The 20,587-nt window shown below is 38.9% G+C and overlaps 2 protein-coding genes and 1 long non-coding RNA gene across 3 annotated transcripts; all 3 read left to right on the forward strand.

The window, feature by feature from the left end:
* Nucleotides 1-2,652: 2,652 nt before the first annotated feature.
* On the forward strand, nucleotides 2,653-3,112 carry LOC133865781 (uncharacterized). The gene is made up of 3 exons (XR_009899810.1): nucleotides 2,653-2,746; nucleotides 2,843-2,908; nucleotides 3,025-3,112. It is a non-coding gene; the product is annotated as an uncharacterized LOC133865781 (long non-coding RNA).
* A 608-nt stretch (nucleotides 3,113-3,720) lies between these two features.
* LOC133866190 (mitochondrial phosphate carrier protein 3, mitochondrial-like) lies at nucleotides 3,721-4,532 on the forward strand. Its single transcript, XM_062302732.1, has 2 exons — nucleotides 3,721-3,780; nucleotides 4,297-4,532. The coding sequence occupies exons 1-2, from the start codon at nucleotides 3,741-3,743 to the stop codon at nucleotides 4,530-4,532; spliced, it is 276 nt and encodes a 91-aa protein (XP_062158716.1). The 5' UTR covers nucleotides 3,721-3,740.
* Nucleotides 4,533-13,276: 8,744 nt separating this feature from the next.
* LOC133866764 (uncharacterized) lies at nucleotides 13,277-15,052 on the forward strand. The gene has a single exon (XM_062303394.1). The coding sequence runs from the start codon at nucleotides 13,403-13,405 to the stop codon at nucleotides 14,834-14,836; it is 1,434 nt and encodes a 477-aa protein (XP_062159378.1). The 5' UTR covers nucleotides 13,277-13,402; the 3' UTR covers nucleotides 14,837-15,052.
* The last annotated feature ends 5,535 nt before the right edge of the window (nucleotides 15,053-20,587 follow it).

The raw sequence follows: 20,587 nt of genomic DNA on the forward strand, positions 1-20,587 counted from the left end.
AGTCCATTCTCACTATACAGTATACTTTAATAGTTTAATGTGTCTGTAAATGTCGACCTCATATTATTTGGTTAATAAAGCATTGCGTGGCAGCATGATCCAAAAAATCAAAGATCATTGATATAAGTCACAAGCTTTGATGTGCACTTATAAAAAGGACAAAAGATGTTAGACTTTTCAGCACCAATATCTTTTTTGGCGTTGAATTCAAATATCTTGTTTATGTGCACTCATAAAAGGTGGGAAGCTAGTCGATGATGATAAATGAATCAAGAGTTTTTATAATTAATTGATTGAATTTAAGAGAAATTAAGTAGGCAATTATGAGATTATTTATAGGATCTATTTGATATATGACAAGTACAAATTTTAAGTTGGTTGGTTTAAGTTGGTTTATGACAAGTACAAATTTTAAAAAGTAGGCTCTTTATAAGTTATTTTTGTTTCAACTTGAAAGGAACCTTTTTTTTTTTGGGAAATGATTGTCATTTGTCACTGTTGAAGTGAGTGCCTACATTTGAATATCTTCTTTCTATTGCTATACTAAGTTTGGGATTCTTGTTTCCACTGTCTTGTAATTTGTAATTAAGTACATCTTGTTTTCCACTTTTCCCCCCTTTATTTTAACTGCCTATATGTTAAGCTCAATTTGGTTAAAAGGGTTTTTTTTTTTTTTTTTTCTTCATTCTAATTTACTAACAATATGTCATATGTGTGTAGGTGATTAACGAAGATTCGGTTATATTCGATGACGATGTGGTTGAAATAGATACAAGGGAGGATCCTTCTATTCATACAAATCCGATAACGACAAAAACTGTCCCGAAGAAGCGTAGGAAGACCTCAACGTTTGGACCCATTTTGATGAAGTTCCTTCTACAGATCCAAATGACACAAGAATATGGGAAAAATGCAAGTTCTGTGACCATAAGTATATAGCTAACAGTTCACACGGAACTGGAAATCTACAGAAGCATATGAAGGTTTGTGGAGGAAAAACTGATCATGATATTCAGCAGATGCTCCTATCTAGAGATCAAGGAACTCTATTTGTAAGTGGCTCAAAATTTTGTCCTAAAAAATATAGAGAATTGTTGGTTGTTACAATATATAAAGCATGACTTGCTTTTCTCATATGTTGAATATGATGGTGTAAGAAAAGTGCATAGATACTTGCGTAGTGATGTACCATTAATTTGTAGAAATACTGCCAAGGCTAATTTGATTAAGATGCATATATTGGAGAAACAAAAGGTTAAGTCTTTGTTAAATGTTTGTCAAGGGAGGATTAGTTTGACATCAGATTTGTGGACTTCTTTGACAACCGATGGGTATATTTGCCTCACTGCACATTTTATTGACAAGAATTGGGCATTATCTAAAAGGGTGTTAAACGTTTCATTTATGCCCCCACCACATAATGGTGTATCTTTGGCTGAAAAGATATGTAGTTTGCTAGAAGAGTGGGGGATTGATAAAAAGGTTTTCTCTATAACATTAGATAATGCTTCTGCGAATGATTTGTGTGTTGTGAATCTCAAACCCAAATTAAACATGAAGAAAGCCCTTCCTTGTGATGGTGAGTTGTTTCATATGCGTTGTTGTGCCTATATTCTTAACTTGATTGTACAAGATGGATTGAAAGAGATTACTGGTGCTATCCAAAATATTCGAGATAGTGTTAAGTATTTTAGAGGATCACAAATGAGAAAACAAAGTTTTCTTCAAGCTGTCAATCAAATGCCATTGGATAGTAACAAGGGATTAAAACAAGATGTGCCAACTAGATGGAATTCGACATATCTTATGCTTGAGAGTGCAATTCATTATAGGCGTGCTTTTGCTTATTTGGAGATGATTGACAAAAATTATATGTTGTCCTAATGCACTTGAGTGGGAAAAAGTGATTGATATTAGTAGTTTCTTGGGATACTTTTATCGTGCTACATGTGCTTTTTCTGGTACCAAATATCCCACAGCCAATCTATATTTTCTCGTGGAAGCATTGATTTATGTGAATTTGAAGCAAGAGCTTGTGAGTGAAGATGGATATAAGAGATTAATGGCAGGTCAAATGATCTCTAAATTTGAGAAATATTGGTTAGAATTCAGTTTAGTGTTGGCCATTGCAGATGTTTTAGATCCTCGTTACAAGCTGCGCCTTGTAAAGTATTACTATACTAAGATTTATGGAGCTGAATCTCAAGAGTATAATGTGACCAAAACGTTAACCAAACTTTTTATGAAGTATAGTGTGGCTAGTGCTCCTGCAATTTCAAGCTCCACAGTTATTCAACCTCAAGAAGGTTCAGATTGGGAAAAGGTAAATAATATCACAAGTTTCTTACTTTCTTAGCTTGTTAGTAAGTAGTAACTTAGTATATATACTCATAATCACTTATTAATTTTATGTTTATATTATCTCTTTTTATGTAGGATTTTCTAGCATTTGATGGAGTCGATCCTGATGCACAAAAGACTCAATTGGAACTTTATTTGGATAAACCCAAGTATTTGGAGAAGAATACGACATTTGACATCCTTTCATTTTGGAAAGGAAATGAATTTCGTTATCCTGAAGTAGCTGCCATAGCTCGTGATGTTTTGAGTATTCCTATTTCTACTGTTGCTTCAGAATCCACTTTTAGTATTGGTGGACGTGTGATTAATCAGTATAGGAGTTCACTCAAGCCTGATATTGTTGAGGCATTGGTTTGCACTAGAGATTGGTTATATGGAGAGCAAGGTAATGTTAGTTATTTGCATATTTAATTTATTCATTTACTTGTATTTTTTTTTATCTTACTTTAATGACATTAATTTCTTTTATCTTTTGATATAGAACAAACTTCAATGAGTGTGGATAACGAAGAAGAGGATGTGTTGACATTGGATAGTAGCAGTTCTTGTGAGATCCCATGTTCTTTCTTTTGTTCTTATGTTATTGTTTGTGTTTTAGCATTTGAGGTAGAATGGCCAAACTTTTTCACATCTCAATGTAATTATTTTGTTTTATTCCTTTAGGTATTGGAGTTGAATGACAAAGATGGACATGACAAACTAACTTGCGTTGGACCCAATCTGATGGACAATGAGCATATTCATTCAAGGGATCAAGACTCAAGAGTGGACAATTATGATGTGGTTTTTTGTATTTGAGAATTTTTTGCGATAGAAAGGGCTCTATGTTATTACTTATTACTTATTAGAACTCTTTCTAACCTCCAAATTTCGAACTATCAGAGAAGTTCTCTATTGCCAAAAGATTAATTGTTAAATGTTAATGCTACTTTAGAAATTATTGATAGTTCTTTGCTTCAATGGGGTCAAAGCTGTTGTGTGCTTCATCCTCTCCAATATTGAATTCATTGCAGAATCACTTGCTTAGTGATCCCTTCAAACTCTTAGAATATTTCATTTTTGTATTTCCCTTTTTGCTAAGGTTGTTAGCAATCAGCATCACTTAATTGCTAGAAAGGTTATAAAGTTAGTTGTAGCCTTGCAGGATGTTGGTTTTCTGTGATATGCCTTATTGGCCAGATCTTTTATATTGACTGGCTTCTATTTTGCTGTTCTGGTAGTGTAATTAGGTTAAATTTTCTGGAAAATCAGCATGTAGGATCTGTGAATAATTTAATATGGGTACATGGTTCAGTAGGTTGTACTCATACTGCATACATTTTTACTTTTTGTTAAAGTTCGTGTCCAAACTCAGCCTGGGTTCGCCCGAGGTTTATCAGATGGGCTTCCCAAGTTCGTCAAGTCTGAAGGAGTTCTTGGGTATGGAACTATGCAAAACTTTTTGGCTTTGTTATGTGTATGGAATTACTCGCTTTTGGAATTTTAGTTTTATCATTGTTTGATTTTGCAACTTGTACAAAGGGCTTGTTCCTCTTTGGGGTCATCAGATTCCATGTAAGTTGAAGCATTTCCATTGGTTCATGTTACTTGTACTTTTCTGGTTTATCCTATCTATCAGCTCAAGAATGCAAGAAAGTTTTGGTTTTTTATTGGTCTTTGGACATATTGATATGTGCAACTGCTATTTTTGTTCTGTGATTGGTTGAAACATTTTGTAGTTATCTGGTTTAAGAAATGTTTCTTATGTGATGCATGATCCAAGAGTGATTATTGTGTGAAAAGTGTCCAGCCGCAGCAAGTAGAGTTTTTTATATGTCTTTTTTCTTTGTCTCCATCAAACTACACTTATGTAATTGGTTTGGTTGTAGGAAGAATTGAATCTTATTAATTCCTTTCATTAGGAGGTTTCTGATGATCAGCGTGGGTGTTCTGCAGATACCATGATGAAATTTGTATCCTTTGAGACTATTGTGGAGATGATGTACAAGTATGCCATCCCAACCCCAAAAGAACAGTGCAGCAAAACTTTGCAGCTTGGGGTGAGCTTTGCTGGCGGATATGTGGCTGGTGTATTCTGTGCTATCGTCTCACACCTTGCTGACAATCTGGTGTCTTTCCTCAACAATGCCAAGGATGCAACTGTCGGTAATGTGTGTGATTTCTTTGCATAGGACTTCAAGGATACACACACACACACACACACACACATATACATGTTTGCACATCTCTCTCTTCTCATGTGCTCACTTTGTTTTTTGTATTTGTCTGTTGCAGGCTGTGAAGAAGATGGGATTGTGGGGTCTTTGTACCCGTGGCCTTCCTCTTCGTATAGTCATGATTGGAACCCTCACGGGAGCCCAATGGGGAATTTATGATGCTGTCAAAGTTTCTTTTGGGCTGTAAGTTTCTTTTTCCTGCATTTGCTGAGATTAATTTATGCTTTGCTTTGCTATGTTCCTTGTATTCTCTAACATACTTGAATAGTTCATTAGAAGGAAGTCAATCATGACATGTGTCTACTTGTTCTTTTTAGGTCAACTACTAGTGGTGTTGCTCCTGCACTTGCTGCCACAGCGCTTGCAAAGGCGTGAACAATCAAATGTTACAAAAGGGTTATTTTTTTTTCTTCGATGAAATAATATTTGTGTTGCTTATGCCTGCCTTATTTGATTCTCCCTCATATCCCGGGCACCAGCCTATTATATTTAATCCACAGGTTGCACCAATGCAGTCGCCGTTGTATTTTCATGCTAATGGACCTCAGGTGCGACATTATTCACAACTTGCTGTTGGAGGCCTGCTAAAGAATTCTTGTGAAGATGTTATCCTAGTTTTTAAATTAAAATCTTGCTAGTGATTACTTAATATCTCTCCATTGCAGTATGGGCCACAGATGATTGTTGGGCACCCTAGGCAAGTCTTGTACATGCAAAGCTACCAACCTGTAAGCAATTCTGATCATCCTCTTAAGCACTGCTATTATCTTGGTTGTTCAAGAATTTGTTATTTTATCTCTGCGCCTTGTTTTTCTTATTTTTATTGGCATTCAAAGAAGCAGCTAGTATTTCTTATTTATTTCCTGAAGCAACATCGGCCTTTGGATAAGGAACATGCACGATTGTTCAAACTTCTTTTTTTCCAATGTTTTTTAAAGACCAATTAAACGGGTTAAACGGGTCGTGTCGACCCGACAAGACCCGTTAGGCTAAACGGGTTTCACGGGTCGTGTCAGGTGACCCGTGAAATAGCCGTGTCGTGTCGTGTCGTGTCTAGAGCCCCGACCCGTTAACATAAACGGGTCGTGTTTGGGTCTAGCCTAAACAGGTCGCGGGTCGTAAACGGGTCGTGTCGGGTACCCATTTTGCCAGCCCTACCACAAGGTACGCTACTATGATGTGTTTGATTCACTAGTCAGAAACAAACAACTGCTGTTAGTGCAGGCTGGTTTGAAGAGTAAGAGCATTCCCAATAGCTTTATTATAGCCCCTTCCCTTCCCTACATATAGGAAAAATGCCAAAAAAATCACAAGAAACCACCCACAGGAAAGAGCTTCCCTATCTATTATTTTAATACAAAATATTTATCTTTCCTCTCTCATCTCCCATCTCTTTGCCTTTTATTGGGGATGGTGCTGGAATTTTGTGAAAAATGTGAGGGTAGGTAAGAACTTATATTTGTAAAGAAATAATATTTAATTGATATAGGAAAAGATAAGAGAAGCTATTGTGTGGTGTAATTGGATAGGGGAGCAAAAAATAATTTTATTCCCTAAATTTAGGGAAAATCAAAGGGAAGGTGTTGTGAATGCTTAAGAGCTGGTCTGAAGATGAAGGGATGAAGTGATAAGGCAGAGTTTGACGCGCATGATGTTTCCAAGGCAAGCCGAATGACTGTCGCGTGTCCCACTCAGCATTGATATCGCATAAGTTTCCAGCAATGGAAACCTGCTAGCTTCGTGCGTGTAAATGAAGACGTGGAGGCAGTAAATGGTTGGCATTCTCCTGGTTTCCAGAAGATGGGGTAGTGGGAGTGGTGAGCTACACAAGTAGTAGGCCATGGGTTGGTTATCTTTATTAGTGGGTCAGTTATTTAGGCCAAGTAAATATGTTAGTAGGCCATTAGTCATAGAGTCTTGCTTGTATTTATTTCAGCATTCAGATTAATGAAGTATCTAGAAAATTACACCACGTATTACAACTCCTAATCGTGAGTTAGAGAGAGTGAAGGGATTGACCCCTTGAAGTGTCAAAACTATTTCTTTTATTCCCTAATTATCATCCTAGAAACAACAAGGCCCATAACAAGTGGTATTAGAGCACCGTTCTTGCGACCATGGTAGAAGGTACAAGAGTATCCTAGTTAGCTGAATCTCTAGCTAAGTTTCATGATGAGTGCAAAGACTTCAAAGCCAGCACCACTACATTCTAGACCAACTCCTGAAAAAATTAGGAGCATTAGCCACACAACTTGCTCAGCCTAACAACGATCTTGTTCCTGGAGAAACTAGTGGTCAAAACAACAATAGAGACTACATTTCCAAGGAGACTATTGGTGAAACCCGTAATTCTACTTTTCCTGTACGTCGAGGAATATAGGCTAGAGCCGTTAAATTGGACTTTCCCAAATTTGATGGGACTGATCCAACTGCCTGGATCCTCAAGGCTCAACAATTCTTTTCATATGGTCAAATTCCATACAATAAAAAAGTGCCTATTTCAGCATTCCATATGGAGGGAAAAGCCCTACAATGGTATAATTGGTTAATGGAGTTTGGTCCTGTGAATAGTTGGGAAGAATTTGTGGTAGCACTCAAAACCAAATTCGCCCCATCATCCTATGATGATCTTGTTGGAGCTTTCACTAAGCTCTTGTAAACATCAACGGTTGGATGAGTACCAGTCCCAATTTGAAGTATTGTCAAACAAAATTTTCAAGTTAACAAAGGAGTTCAAAGGGAGCATGTTTATCAGTGGATTGAAAGAAGAAGTGAGGATCATTGTTACCATGCTGAAACAACCATCCCTGCCACAACAGTTGGATTGGCCAGGCTGCAAGATGAGAGGTCTGGAGGAGAGACAGAAGTTCTAGAGCATCTCCTTGGGCTTTTACTATTACTCAAACAGTAAGCCATCTTATCCTAAACTTGTTGCCCCACTCACCCTCTCCAAACTACCAAGTCCCTTTGTTCCCATAGAAAACCGAAATGTTGGTTTCAACACCCCTGATCCTAACCACAATACACCTTACGCAACTAATGTGGTGAGACAAACTCATCTACCTATTAGAAGGATTTCCTCTAATCAAATGCAAGAGCGGAGGGAGAAGGGGCTCTACTATTATTGTGATGGTAAATATCACATAGGCCTTAACTGTAACCGGCCCAAAGTTTATTTGCTAGAGGGATTGGAGGTAGAAGAAGTCGCTGCACCTGTAGAGCAGGAGGGGCAGATTCAGGAAGGACAGGCGTTGGAAGCATAAAGGGAAGAAAGAGAATTGTTGGAAATTTCTCTTCATGCGATTGTGGAAGCCTCGACACCTAAAACTATGAGGTTGATTGGTTCAATCAACAACCTAGAGGTAGTGATTCTCATCGACATAGGGAGTACTTATTGCTTCCTAGGTCCAAAAGTAGTAAGGAAAGCCAAACTGATAGTTAAAGTGGCCAATGGAGATTCTGTCCCGTGCCAGGTCACACTATTATTCCTAAACTTTACTTGCTCACTGCGCAAATTTCGAGGCAAAAGAAAGTTGAAAAAGAAATTTGGATGGTTTGACTTCCTAAGACAAAATTAGAAAAAATTGGATAAAATCTGATTTGTTTTTGAAAAATTGCGAATACCAATATAATTTGTTTTAGAAAAACAATGCACCCAAGCATCCCATTAATATTTAGGCCAAGTAAATATGTTAGTGGGCTATCAGTTTTGTGATTTAAAGAGAGTGGAGGGATTGACTCCTTAAAGTGTCAAAACTATTTCTTTTATTCCCCAATTATCATCCTATAAACAACCGGGCCCTTAACAATTGCCTTCTTCCTCCTTCCAACAAGGAAGGTTTGGTTTTGACGGTGAGACACAAAACTAGTGAACCAAAAGATCAAAAGGCGAAGCTTGTAGTGAAAAAAAAAAAAAAAAAAAAGAAATTTCACAGGAACATTTGGGATCCAACACTAGCATTAGTTGTTGGCTCTGATACAATGAAAAAAAAGATAATCAAATACAAAAATAAAGATAAAGTGGAATAAAGAAAGAAACACTAGAATTTAACGTGGTTCTGTCATAACCCAATAATCATAATTTTTAAATAATAAAAGTATATATAATTCCAATTTACAATAATGGTATTTGACACATAATGAGTGATCTTTTAACAAAAAAAAGAAAAAAAAAGAAAAAGAAAGATATACTTGTGTTATTAATTTACAAAAGAAAATGATTAAATATTATTGAGCCCCTTGAACTAACAACAGTTTGTAATGTAACACTATGAATTGACAACTCACATGATATGGTTCTCTAAACTATCAATTTGATATAACATAGACACTTTCGTAGGAGATTCTGTCTTCTTGGACAGAAGACTGGCCACGTGCGTGGCATGTGGCCAATTTGACTTGGTTATACCAATTTTACCCTTGTGGGGATAAAAAAAAATATTTTTTAACTTGTTAATTTTTTAAAAAAGAAAAAAAAAATTGAAAAAACAATGGGGTAGCCTGCAAGCCACCCCCAGAGGCCACCTCTAGGTGGTGCGCCGACATCCCAGGCGCATAGGGGTGGCTAGATGGGGTCGAGGGTGGCGCGCTGACACCCCCATGTGCCTGAGGTGGCGAAGAGTCACCCAAAGGTGGCCGGCACCACCTCTAGCAGCCGCCCCCTTGCTTTTTCATTTTTATTTAAAAATAATTTTTAAGTTCTAAATTTTTAGGTTTTATATATTATATTTTAATATGGTAATATGTTTTTTTATTTTTATTTTTTATTAAGAATGACACATGTCATTATTCTATTGTCGATGACATGATACACTAATGGAATCTGTCAAGTGTTTTGATGAAATTTGACTAGAGAGACTAAATTGTTATTTTGGCTTGCCCCGAGAATATCTGAATTATTTTTTATACCTCAAGAAGTGATTTATGATTTAGGTCAACCACAAACTGATTTTGCATTTATCCCAAAAATTAATTTGTTAAGTTTTTAATTTTATAGATTTATATTTTTATTCATATTTAAAAAAAAAAAAAAAAATAGTGACATGTGTTATCATTGACATGTGGTACACTAATGAATCTGTCAAGTGCTTTGACGAAATTTGATTGTAGAGACTAAATTGTTATTTCAGTCTATCCCGAGGACTTCCAAATTATTTTTTATTCCATTACGAGCAATTTGTAAATTCGACCAACCACAAAGAATGATTTTGCATTTATCCTTAAATTTTATTTTATTTTTTAAAAAAAATAGATTTTTTTTGTTTTTGTTTTTATTTTTATTTTTTAAAAAAATATTTTTCTACTATTAATAAATACAAAGAGTAATTTTGGTTTTTCAATGGTCAAAATAAGTGTATTTTCGAAACATTTTGGTCAAATCTGATTTTTCATCCAAGATAACGGTCAAGACTAATGGAGTGAGCTAAATCATATCAAATTGGTAGTTTAGAGGACTATATCATGTGAGTTGTCAGTTCATGGTGTTACATCATGAATAACCATTTGTTTAGGGGGGCTAAATAATATTTAACAAAAAAAAAAGAATTTTCTTAATTTAATAATTGATAAGTAAATAAACTCTAATCGAACATTCGACCAATTGTTGGTGAGACTAGGGCAAGCAAAACTGGTTGGCATGTCGGGTTCAGGTTGACCCGCCAACCTGTTAAGGTCAACTTAAACCCGACATGATTAGTTAAACAGGCCTGTTAAGGTCAATTTAAACCCGACATAATTAGTTAAACAGGTTGGCACCCTAAATCCAAACACGACATGTTAATTTGTTGGGTAACCCGAACGACACGACGCTACTGATTTGTTTAGTTAACGGGTAGTGCCGGGTTGACACGACCCAAAATGACCTGTCATAATAATAGAATCCAAACAAGAAGATCCGAATATAGAAGTGAAAATAATAATCTAGAGGTGTCAATATGAAGAACTATAAATTGAACACATATCCCTAGAGGCCATCATAACCAAGAATAATGAAGTGCTCTCTATCTGCAAGGTCAATAGAATCAACCAAGAGGTGTCACGAGCCACGTCCTCACGGGCGGCGTTGGAGTCTGGAGAGTGGTAGAGGTGGAGACAAGTTGGACTTGGAGTTGGAATCTTGGATAGTGCCACTAAAGGGTTAGGAGGTGTGAAAATTAGAAAATGTGAAATGATGTTAGGTTAGGACTTAAGAGGTTTCGTGTGCGTGTTTTTTTTTAAGAGTAATGTTTCTTACACAACTCTCACACAACTTTTGCACAACTCTAACTACTTTTTGTTATGATCAACCATTGGATTTGTTTTCCAACATGTGGGTCCTAAATATTCAATGGCTGATTTTAAAAAAAAGTTGTTAGAGTTGTGTAAAAGTTGTACAAAAATTGTGTAAGAAACATTACTCTTTTTTTAAAGGGATGGCAGGTCAACCCACAAGTCAAGTGGGTTGACCCGTTTAGGAACATAATCCGATTAACCTAAACTCAAATCCTATAATTTTTTGTCGTGTTCGTGTCAGATTCGCGAATCGTGTCAAAAATTACCAGTCCTAGATAAGACCCAAAATTTACAAAAGTTCAAAATAATACACTTATCCCAACTCCAAATATCCTAGGTCAATACTAGCGCACTCTTAACCCTAATTATTTTTTTGGGGTGTTACATCTATGGTTCATTTTACTCTACCCATTATCTAATTAAATCAAACCATAGAGGAACTCTAAGGTTTATAACTAGAAACCACAATTATACACAACAACTTAGAAACACATAGAGTTTGGGTCTTACCTTGAATGAAACGATGAAATTGAAGTTTCGGTCCACAAAACTCTAACCCGAAGCTTTACCCAAACTTAGAACCCTCCGATATGCAGAAGCCTTACAAAATCCTATCAAATTTGGAAATGTAACTTAACTTGAAGAAAAGCAGGGTTAATGGATTTATCTCAAATTGATCGGTGAAATTATAGTTCTAACACCAAGAATCTCGTTTCTAGTGTTAGAATTGGCGTAGGAAACTTCTTTGAATCAAGTCCCTAAGGTTTGGTCTCAAACCCTATGAGAGAAATGAGAGAGACAGATGATTGTGAAATTTGAGAGAAATGAGCTGAAAATTTGATTTTAGTCCTTATATAGTCGTCTTTGTGGTTTGCTGTTCGAAACTGATAAAATCCCAATTCGAACACCCCTCTCATAAAACCCCCATAAATCCTTCAAAAACACACGCAATTCGAAAATTGAAAAATTCCCGTTCGAACTGTGTACCATAACACAGTTCCGTTCGGAATGATTTGGAATGCACTTAGTACGCACCTCTTTGGAATTGCTCGTTCGAACTGCCAAAACTCTGTTCAGACGTCCATGTGGAAAAACTTAATGTTCAAACTAACTTGAAATACATTTGGAACGAACCTCACGACCAAGCTCCAAACACCCTCCACTCGAACTAACTTAGAACAGAGTTCTTGGGAACATTCCAGTTCGAACCAGCTTGGAACGAATAAAGGATGGACCTCTCAGAAACTCGGAAAACTTTTTCTGTACATTTCAAACTTCAAAGACCCGTTTGAAACAAACCTCCCAGTTTGAAACGAAGACTGAAAAATGGACTTTTACTAAAATTTTCAAAGTGTTCTTCTTTATTTTATTAATTCCAAATTATTCTACTCATTTAGGAAATATTCCTGCAATATTTCCTCTAAGATCGAAGATGTGGGATAGTTCTTGGTAGAGATGGAGAGCATTCTATTCAGTCCAATCTGATATAACGCACATGCCATGTCTACCCTATGTGTGGACGAACATATGACATGGCATGACTAAACATTGATATGTTGTTTTTAGAATGAACCGAGAAAAGCACCACTAAGAGGATCCTTCACTATTTGAGTTTAGAAGTAAAAATTCGTGGGCCACCATGTTAACACCATTAGAAACTTGAGTTTAGTCCTTTTCTAGAACTAGAAGAGTGGTAAGTGAAGAACAGAGGGGGTCGTTGAGTGATTTCTACGAACATATTATATGCTGGTGAAGCTCCTACGTACCGAAAATGGAGTCATTTTTCAATAAGAAGTAAAAACCCCCATTCCTTTTTACAAATTAAACCCAAAACCCAATTCAAACACGACAGGGCAGGCAGGGCACTATCAAGAATAAGATCTCCTAATTAAGCCATGTCAGATAGTATCTAGCAAACCCCATTCTCTTTGATCTATGATTACTAAAAATATGGCCAAATTCACGACCACGAAATTATCCTCTGAAAGCTCTTGTGCCTGCCTCCGCATTCTGCAGAAACGTCACAATTGCCGTTCTTGACGAATCGCTTTCGGGCGCCGGGATGTCTCTGAGATTGGAAGTTTAACGATGCTTATGCTTCTAGGAGAGGGTGATATAATAATAATAATAATAATAATATTGCAAGGGTGAGCGCACCAGAGATAACCGTCGGAGGTCGCTGGTTTTGTCGGGCATCGGGGTTCTGAGTGCTTTTTGGGAGCAGTGGTTTTTGTCGTCTCAAACTCAAAATTTTATACACGTGGCATGTGCCAGGCCGTTCGATATAACGAACCATGGTGAAGACTTTTCCCTCCGATTACGGAACACATTTGCTAAAACTTGCGCGAAATGGCCAAAAAACCCCTGAACCCCCCCCCCACCCCCCCCCTCCCCCCCAGTCCCCACCGAATGAGAAAAGTCTACACCAGAAAACAACGTGGAGCGTATTACTCTTTTCGTAAATCTACACCTTTACCTCCTAAAAATGCACAGCACTACCTGTACCTCCACGACCACCTGAGAAAACCAAACCTTTGAAAGTTAAAACAAATAATATGGCGGAGGTCTCCTCCTACCTTAACCTCCTCGACTCAGAACCCAACGACGACCCTCACCAAACCCTAACAACCCTAGACTCCCTCCCCTACTGGTCTAACCTTTCCGACCACCTCTTCTCCTCCGATCCCCAATTTCCTCGGAACGATCTCTACCCAACCCGCAGATCAACGGTCCTGATTCGATCCCTTGAAGAGGACGACGCCGTTTCCGACATAGATTCGATTGCCAACGCTGCCGACCTCTACGGCCGCGAGAACCAGGTGAATTTCGTGATGGATCTGTTCCAGCAACGCGTCGAGCAGTCCCAGGTAATGGGTGACGCCCATTTGGTGGGCGAAGCCCTTAGCGATTCAGTTTTTGGGGTTATTGAGGGGAATCTCGATGTGGGTATTGATGGGTTGGAGCTCGATTTAGGGCTAGGGCTAGATTTAGGGTTTGGGGTAGAGAGACATTGTTTGGATGGGGACGAGAACGATAATTGTGGTTTTATGGTTGAAAACTGTGGTGGTGGGGGTGGTGCCGCTTCCACTGCTTATGATGATGATGATGATGGATTTTTTGTGGGGCGGAGGGTTTCGAGGTCTGAATCCGGTGAGCCACGGTCCACGGTGTGCGCGGCGGAACGCGTTTGGCTTGCTGGGTTCGGATCCGATGATTCAGACGAGGATGAGAACGACCTCGTTTTGGGGATTGATTTGCAATCGGAGAACGATGATTATTATGGTGAGTTGGATCATGTACTTGAGGGTGATAATGACGATGATACAAGCGTGAACGTTCCTCTCTGTTGGGATTCTTTTCAATTGGAGAATCACAGGGAGGCCAATGAAGACTTCGAGTGGGAGGAAGTGGACGGTCGGGTCGATGAGAGAGAGTTTCTTAGCATGTTCGTCGAAGCTGAGGATGAGAGATCAGTCTCGGTCTTGGTTTCACAGGTAATTGGTCCCGAAGAGGAAGGGAGTGTAGTGAGAGTTGGAGGGTTGGAGAATCTGGGGTGGGAAGTTTTGTTGAATGCTAACAATTTGGAGACGAACCCGGGATTGGATGATGATGGTGAACCTTATTTTGGTGATCATGAGGATTATATTCATAATGCGGATGCGGAGTATGAGATGTTGTTTGGGCAATTTGCTGATTATGATATAACAGGAAAGCCTCCGGCTTCCAAATCTGTGGTTCAGAATTTGCCCTGGGTGGTTATGACTCAGGAGGATGTCGACAATAACAATGCGCTTTGTGCAGTTTGTAAGGATGACATGAATGTTGGGGAACAAGGTAAGCTGTTACCCTGTGCCCATCGATACCACCGTGACTGCATTGTACCGTGGCTGGGGATTAGGAATACATGCCCTGTTTGTCGGTATGAATTGCCCACGGATGATGCTGATTATGAGCGTAGGAGGGCACAAAGGGCTAGCCGTGGCGCATGATGGTAAATTATTGTCAAATTTGATTTTGAAAATCTTTTTCATTGAGCATTAGGTTGTTAAAAATGTAGATATTGTTTTGGAAAGAGTCCATTTCTCTTTGTGAGGATAATGAGATTCTTGACTACTTTTTGTGTTTTGATTAGTGTATAAGAGTGTTTATTGCTGAATTGTACTTTTTTGGGTTGTTCGTATTAATCAATTTCAATAAGTTATGCATTTGGTTGTCTTCGTGCTTGGAAACTGGTGCCAATTTTGTAGTGTATAATATTCTTTTTAGTTTAAATTTGTGATATTTAGTTCTTTGCATCACAGCCTTTCTACCGTAATTCCGCAATCTGGATAGTTTTGTTTGTGGAGTACAATTTGTACCCTGCAATTGGTTTAAGTTGGTGGAAAATTAGGAATATTTTGGATTTTGGGCAATATTACTATATGTTTCGACCAAGAGAATCTTAAGTTTGTTAACCTATATTGCTTGTACTTTGAAATTCAGCTGTTGAGGACATATTCTTCATTGTAAATCTCATTTTAATTTAGGTCTGGTTATTAGTTTTGAATTAAATATAGGGACATAGAGCTTGTTGTGGTGTATGAGGAGGTATCAGCAGAATTCATTAGGATCCTGTTTGTTTCACTAGTTTGAATCGCTCCTTCTCACTGCCCTTGGGCCAATTACTTTCCGGGGAAATGACTTCTGTTCAATTTTTTTCTTTGAGTAAAAATTTTCAGTTGCACTAGACCCAGGAAATATGGAAATATCCTCCGGAGAATGTTTTATTTTGAAACAAACAGATCTTAGATTTGTTTTCTTGTTTCTCATCTAGTATTATAGAATATGTAGTCTCTATTGTGAAATACTGTTGTTGTTGCAGTAATAGCCAGACATATGAGAATGTAACTTTGTCTGATAAATGTTATGGATAATCATGTTGTTTTTATGAAGCATGGTTAATTGCATTGCAATTATCATCAGACCATGCCTAGTCTACATCTGCTATATATATTAAGTATGATGGTTACTTCCTTGGAGTTAAATGTTCCACATAATTAAGCTGATATGATGATATCAGATATCACAAAGGGTAAAGGACTTGGCTTCCTTTAAATTGGCCGAGGTTTTAGTTGAGTTAATGGAGCTTAGGAAGGTGAGAGTCTTGCTCATGTTCTCATCAAGAACAAGAAGATTGTGAGAAGGTAATAGGGTGGAGACTGTTAAAATAGATTGGTGTGTGGAATTACTCATTGAAAGAAACTAGGGAGTTAAGGCTAGGAGATTAAGTATCATTATTAATATATTATATATATAATTTGGGCTATTGCAGGTTTACAATCTTTTGATTTGATTGGTCAGAATACTAGCAACAGCTTTCCTTAAACTTTTTCTCAATTTAGAGAACTAAACCTCGTTTTTATATTAAAATAATGTTAAGTGAATTACTTTTACTTTCCTAGATCTAGAGGGAACAACAAGTGAATCTGATTCAAGTGATTTTTTTAAGAGTTTTTTCTACATCTAGAGAAAAGAATGAGACTTAGGGAAGCTGCTCCTTGTGCTCTTAGTAACTAAAAATTGTAATGAAATCCTATAAATATGATAATTCTATTTTCATTTAAATTGAATTCGATATATATATATATATATATATATATATATATATATATATTAAAGAAGAGTGATAAGTTCCTTATTATTTTGCATATGAGAACCCCTTTAATATGGATGGGCTGCAAAACTCAACTTTTGCAGTCTCCAATGAGATAGTGACACATCATCTAAACACACAATAAACAATAGATATGAAAATACCGGATTTTATACTATTAACGCACAACAGACTTCTAGTATGTCTATCGTACTTAAGAGTCCTAGTGAATCTCTTGATAAAGCATCTGGTTGATAAGGAAGAGTAAATAAGTTTAATATGAATAGTTCTAGTTGTAATCAGAATCTTGTCTAGGTTTGTATCAGATTTAGTGTTATCTCTCTAGGTTATATCCGAACTAGAAATAATGTTATCTTGTAATCTCTATATATACATCAATACAAGCTGACTTAGATGAGCAAGAGAGAATACTGATTTATCAATAAAGTATTGGAGTTCCTACGTGGTATTAGAGCCCCTCATAGACTAACGTCTCCTTTTTTTCTTTTCTTTTTTTTTTTCTTTTTTTTTTTTCCATCAATATGTCCGGTTCCACTCCTTCCGCCGCTTCATCACCAACTCAATCCGTGAAACAGTCCTCTTCCAATCCTTCCTTTTCTAATGCTATCTTCACTGTCCCCAACATGAACTACAACTGGAATATTAAACTCTCCAACAACAACTTCACCAATTAGAGAACTCAGATTCTAGCTTACATCAAAAGCCAAGATGCGTATGGCCTCCTAGACGGCACTTCTCAACCTCTAGCTCAAACCATCCCGAACACTAGCATTGATGTTGGTGCACCCTTAACCATGACAAACCCGGATTTCCTTGCCTTGTGTCAATGGGACCAAATGATTCTCAACGTGTTGATCTCCACGCTCACAGAGCCCCTCGTCGTCTATGCCGTAGGATGTGCTACTGCCCATAATCTCTGGACAACATTAGTCTCCATGTTTGCTTCTCAAGCACGATCTCGTGTCATGCAGATCCACTACCAACTTGTCACATCTAAGAAAGGTAATTCCTCCATTACTGAATATTTTCAGTTTATTAAAGCAATGAGTGACGACCTAGCTGTTGCCGGACATCATTTGAATGACTTTGAAAGTGTGTCCTACCTTATTGCTGGTCTCGGATCAGAGTATGATCCGTTTGTTACCTCTATAACCACTCGTTAAAGAGGAAAGGGTTCTCTGGGTTTGCTGTTTTGGGGTCTGAATGCTCTGCTTGGTTGCTGTCTGTGGTGGAAGAGGTTTTGGGTCATCCAGAGGTCGAGGACCTCGTTAAAACGTTTAAGGAGGGTTCTTCGGCTACTTTCACTCAGTTAGGTGAAAATAGATCCGGTCAATTCTTGGAGGTTGTGGTCTTTGCCATGGGAGGTCGGAAAGGGCGGGTTTGCTTCCCTGAAGGTCGCGATGGGCGGGGTTGGGGCCGTGTCTCTGGGGAGTTGAGCAAAGCCTTGGCTTTTTTTGGTGCCAAGGTAGGGTCTCCGTCTGCAGGTGGTCCTCCGACGACCTTTAAGATGGGTAAGGAGTCAGGATTTCTGTCGTTTGCGGAAGTGGTTCGCTCGGCAGCTACTGGTGCTTTGGTTTTGGGTTGCCGACCGATGGGTCAGACCCTGGATCCTCGTGGGGGGTCTCACCACGAGGAACCGGATTGTCCGGTTCTGGAGAAACAGGCACTTGATCCATTGGGTAAGGTCCTCCGGACCGCTGAACGTTCCAGTTCTTGAGATTTTGGCAGTAGGACGGCTTGCGTGTCTAGGGAAGATGTCGTTGAGGCTGATGTTTCTCTGCGGTGGGATAGCATACTTGACGTGTTGAATCAGATCTTGGTGCTCCTACGACGCTTCACCAAGTCTACTTCTCGGGTTAATTCAAAAAAGTCTCTCTCTCGGGCTTGTGGGTCTTCAAAGGGTTTGGGCTCTAAGCCCTATGTTGGGCTTTTTCGAAGGGCTGGTTTTCTGGCCGACCTAAGACTTAAAATGTGTAAATTTACTCCAAGGCGGGTTGGGGCAAACTCGCGTAAGCCCATAGCTGAGGGGGCTGTTGTGAGGTCGAGGCCCGTGCGGTCGCTGGTTCCTTGTGAGGCTTTGAGGCGGGTTTCGAATTTGGGTTCGAGCATGAGGTTGGGTAATGTTCACAACCCTCTCTTTCTTCCGGAGTCGTCGTTTTCAGCGGCCGGCCTCAGCGGCGTCTGCTCTTGCATGGTCTCGACAAAATGGGAGTCGGCCGAAGCTTACCTTGCTTTCTTCTCAGGCAATGGCGATGGGTTCTCTCTCTCTGTCGCTTGAGCTTTTGCTCTCCTATCAACGCAAGGTTAAGTTCTTTCCTTTCGCTGGGAACTGTTCTGCTCCTTCGCCAAAGGCTTCTCATCTGGTGGCTCTGGTCACTAAGGAAAAGGTGGTTATGTGCGGTGGGCTTGCTCTGGAGTTGGCGGTGGGCACTGCCCAGGATTCGGGTCCGGGTCCGGGTTCGTGTTTTAGCGTGGATCGTGGTCAGGGCCCTCTATTCCCGAATTCGTCGCAGAAGGACTTTTTTGGTGGGTATAATTGGGCTGTGCCTCCTCCAAGACCGTTCTCCTCGGTGGTTGAGTGTTCTCCCCAGTTTCTACCTGGGATGTCTTGGAGGGATAAACAGTGCAAGTTGGGTGAGAATTTGTCGGGGGATGGCCTGGAGGGTGGGGTTGTTCACACCAAGGCAGTGAAAGATGCTAAGTTGTGTTTTAGCATGATGGGGATTTCTTATATGAGGTCTGAGGAGGGTTTTCTAGATTTCTTGACATTAGTGGATGAGGGGCAGAACTCGGTATCTACTCCGTAGAAAAAAAATGAATAGAGAGGTCAAGAATTTAGAATGCTCGATCAATTTCGATGCTAGAGGTGTGGGATCTAGCAGGTTTAGAGACAAGAGAATGGGGATTTAAAGTAATTTTTCTTAGGTTTTTCGGGTTTCTTTCTTTGCTCTCTTTTTTGTTTTGTTTTGGTGTCCTTTTTGTATACTCCGTGTATGCTTTGAGGCGCCTTTACGCTTTTAATGCTATTTCGTTATTTACCTATCAAAAAAAAAATAACCACTCGGTTGGATCCCCTATCCTTAGATGAATTATATGGTCATCTACTTGCCCATGAGGTGAGGATTAAACATCACCTTTCCTCCAATGAGCCAACACTGCCAACAACTCATTTTTTTGCTTGGGCTCCCATGCCTCGTGGCCCTGGATCTTCCTTTGGTGGCCTCAACTCTTACCGTGGGAGAGGCTCTCCATCCAATGGTCGCGGCTATGGCTCCTACTTCTCACAAGATCTAGCATCCCCTTCTCGACCTATTTGCCAACTTTGTGAAAAGATTGGCCATATTGCTCCTAGGTGCTATCAACGTCCCAATCCAGCTTTAGCTGCACCAAATCCTCAAGCGTATTTCTCTTCTCCATCGCTACCCTCTAAGGAAAATTGGTATTCAGATACTGGTGTCATGCATCACATCACCAATGATTTACAAAATTTTAACCTGTCTTCAGAGGAATACACTGGCCAAGATCAGATTCGCATAGGCAATGGTACATGTTTGTCTATTAAATATTCTGGTTCTACATCTCTATCTATCTCTCGTCACAAATTCCTTCTGAAACATTTACTTCATGTTCCCCTAATGTGCAGAAATCTCCTTTTAGTATGTCAATTTGCTCTTGATAATTCTGTTTTCTTTGAGTTTGATTCTTCTCACTTTGTTATCAAGAATTGCTAGACCGGGACTCAATTCCACTCAGGCCAACTTAACAATGACCTCTACCAATTCTTTTCTTCGCATATGCATTCATCAACCCCTCAGGCACTTGTTGGTGAGAGGACTACATCACATTGTTGACACAAACAATTGAGACATCCAGCCTTTCGGATTGTCAATCTTGTTCTATCCCGTTACAACCTCCAGTCTCCAATCATAAGGCACTACAACCCTGCACTGCCTACCCCTAGGCCAAGGGTCATCAATTGTCATTTTCAATTTCAACTACAAGTATTTATAATCCTTTAGAACTATTTTATTAAGATGTTTGGGGTCGTTCCCCAACTCTTTCTGTTAATGGCAATCACTATTATGTT

Source organism: Alnus glutinosa, chromosome 4 (genome assembly GCF_958979055.1).
Source record: "Alnus glutinosa chromosome 4, dhAlnGlut1.1, whole genome shotgun sequence".
NCBI classification, from domain to species: Eukaryota; Viridiplantae; Streptophyta; class Magnoliopsida; order Fagales; family Betulaceae; genus Alnus; species Alnus glutinosa.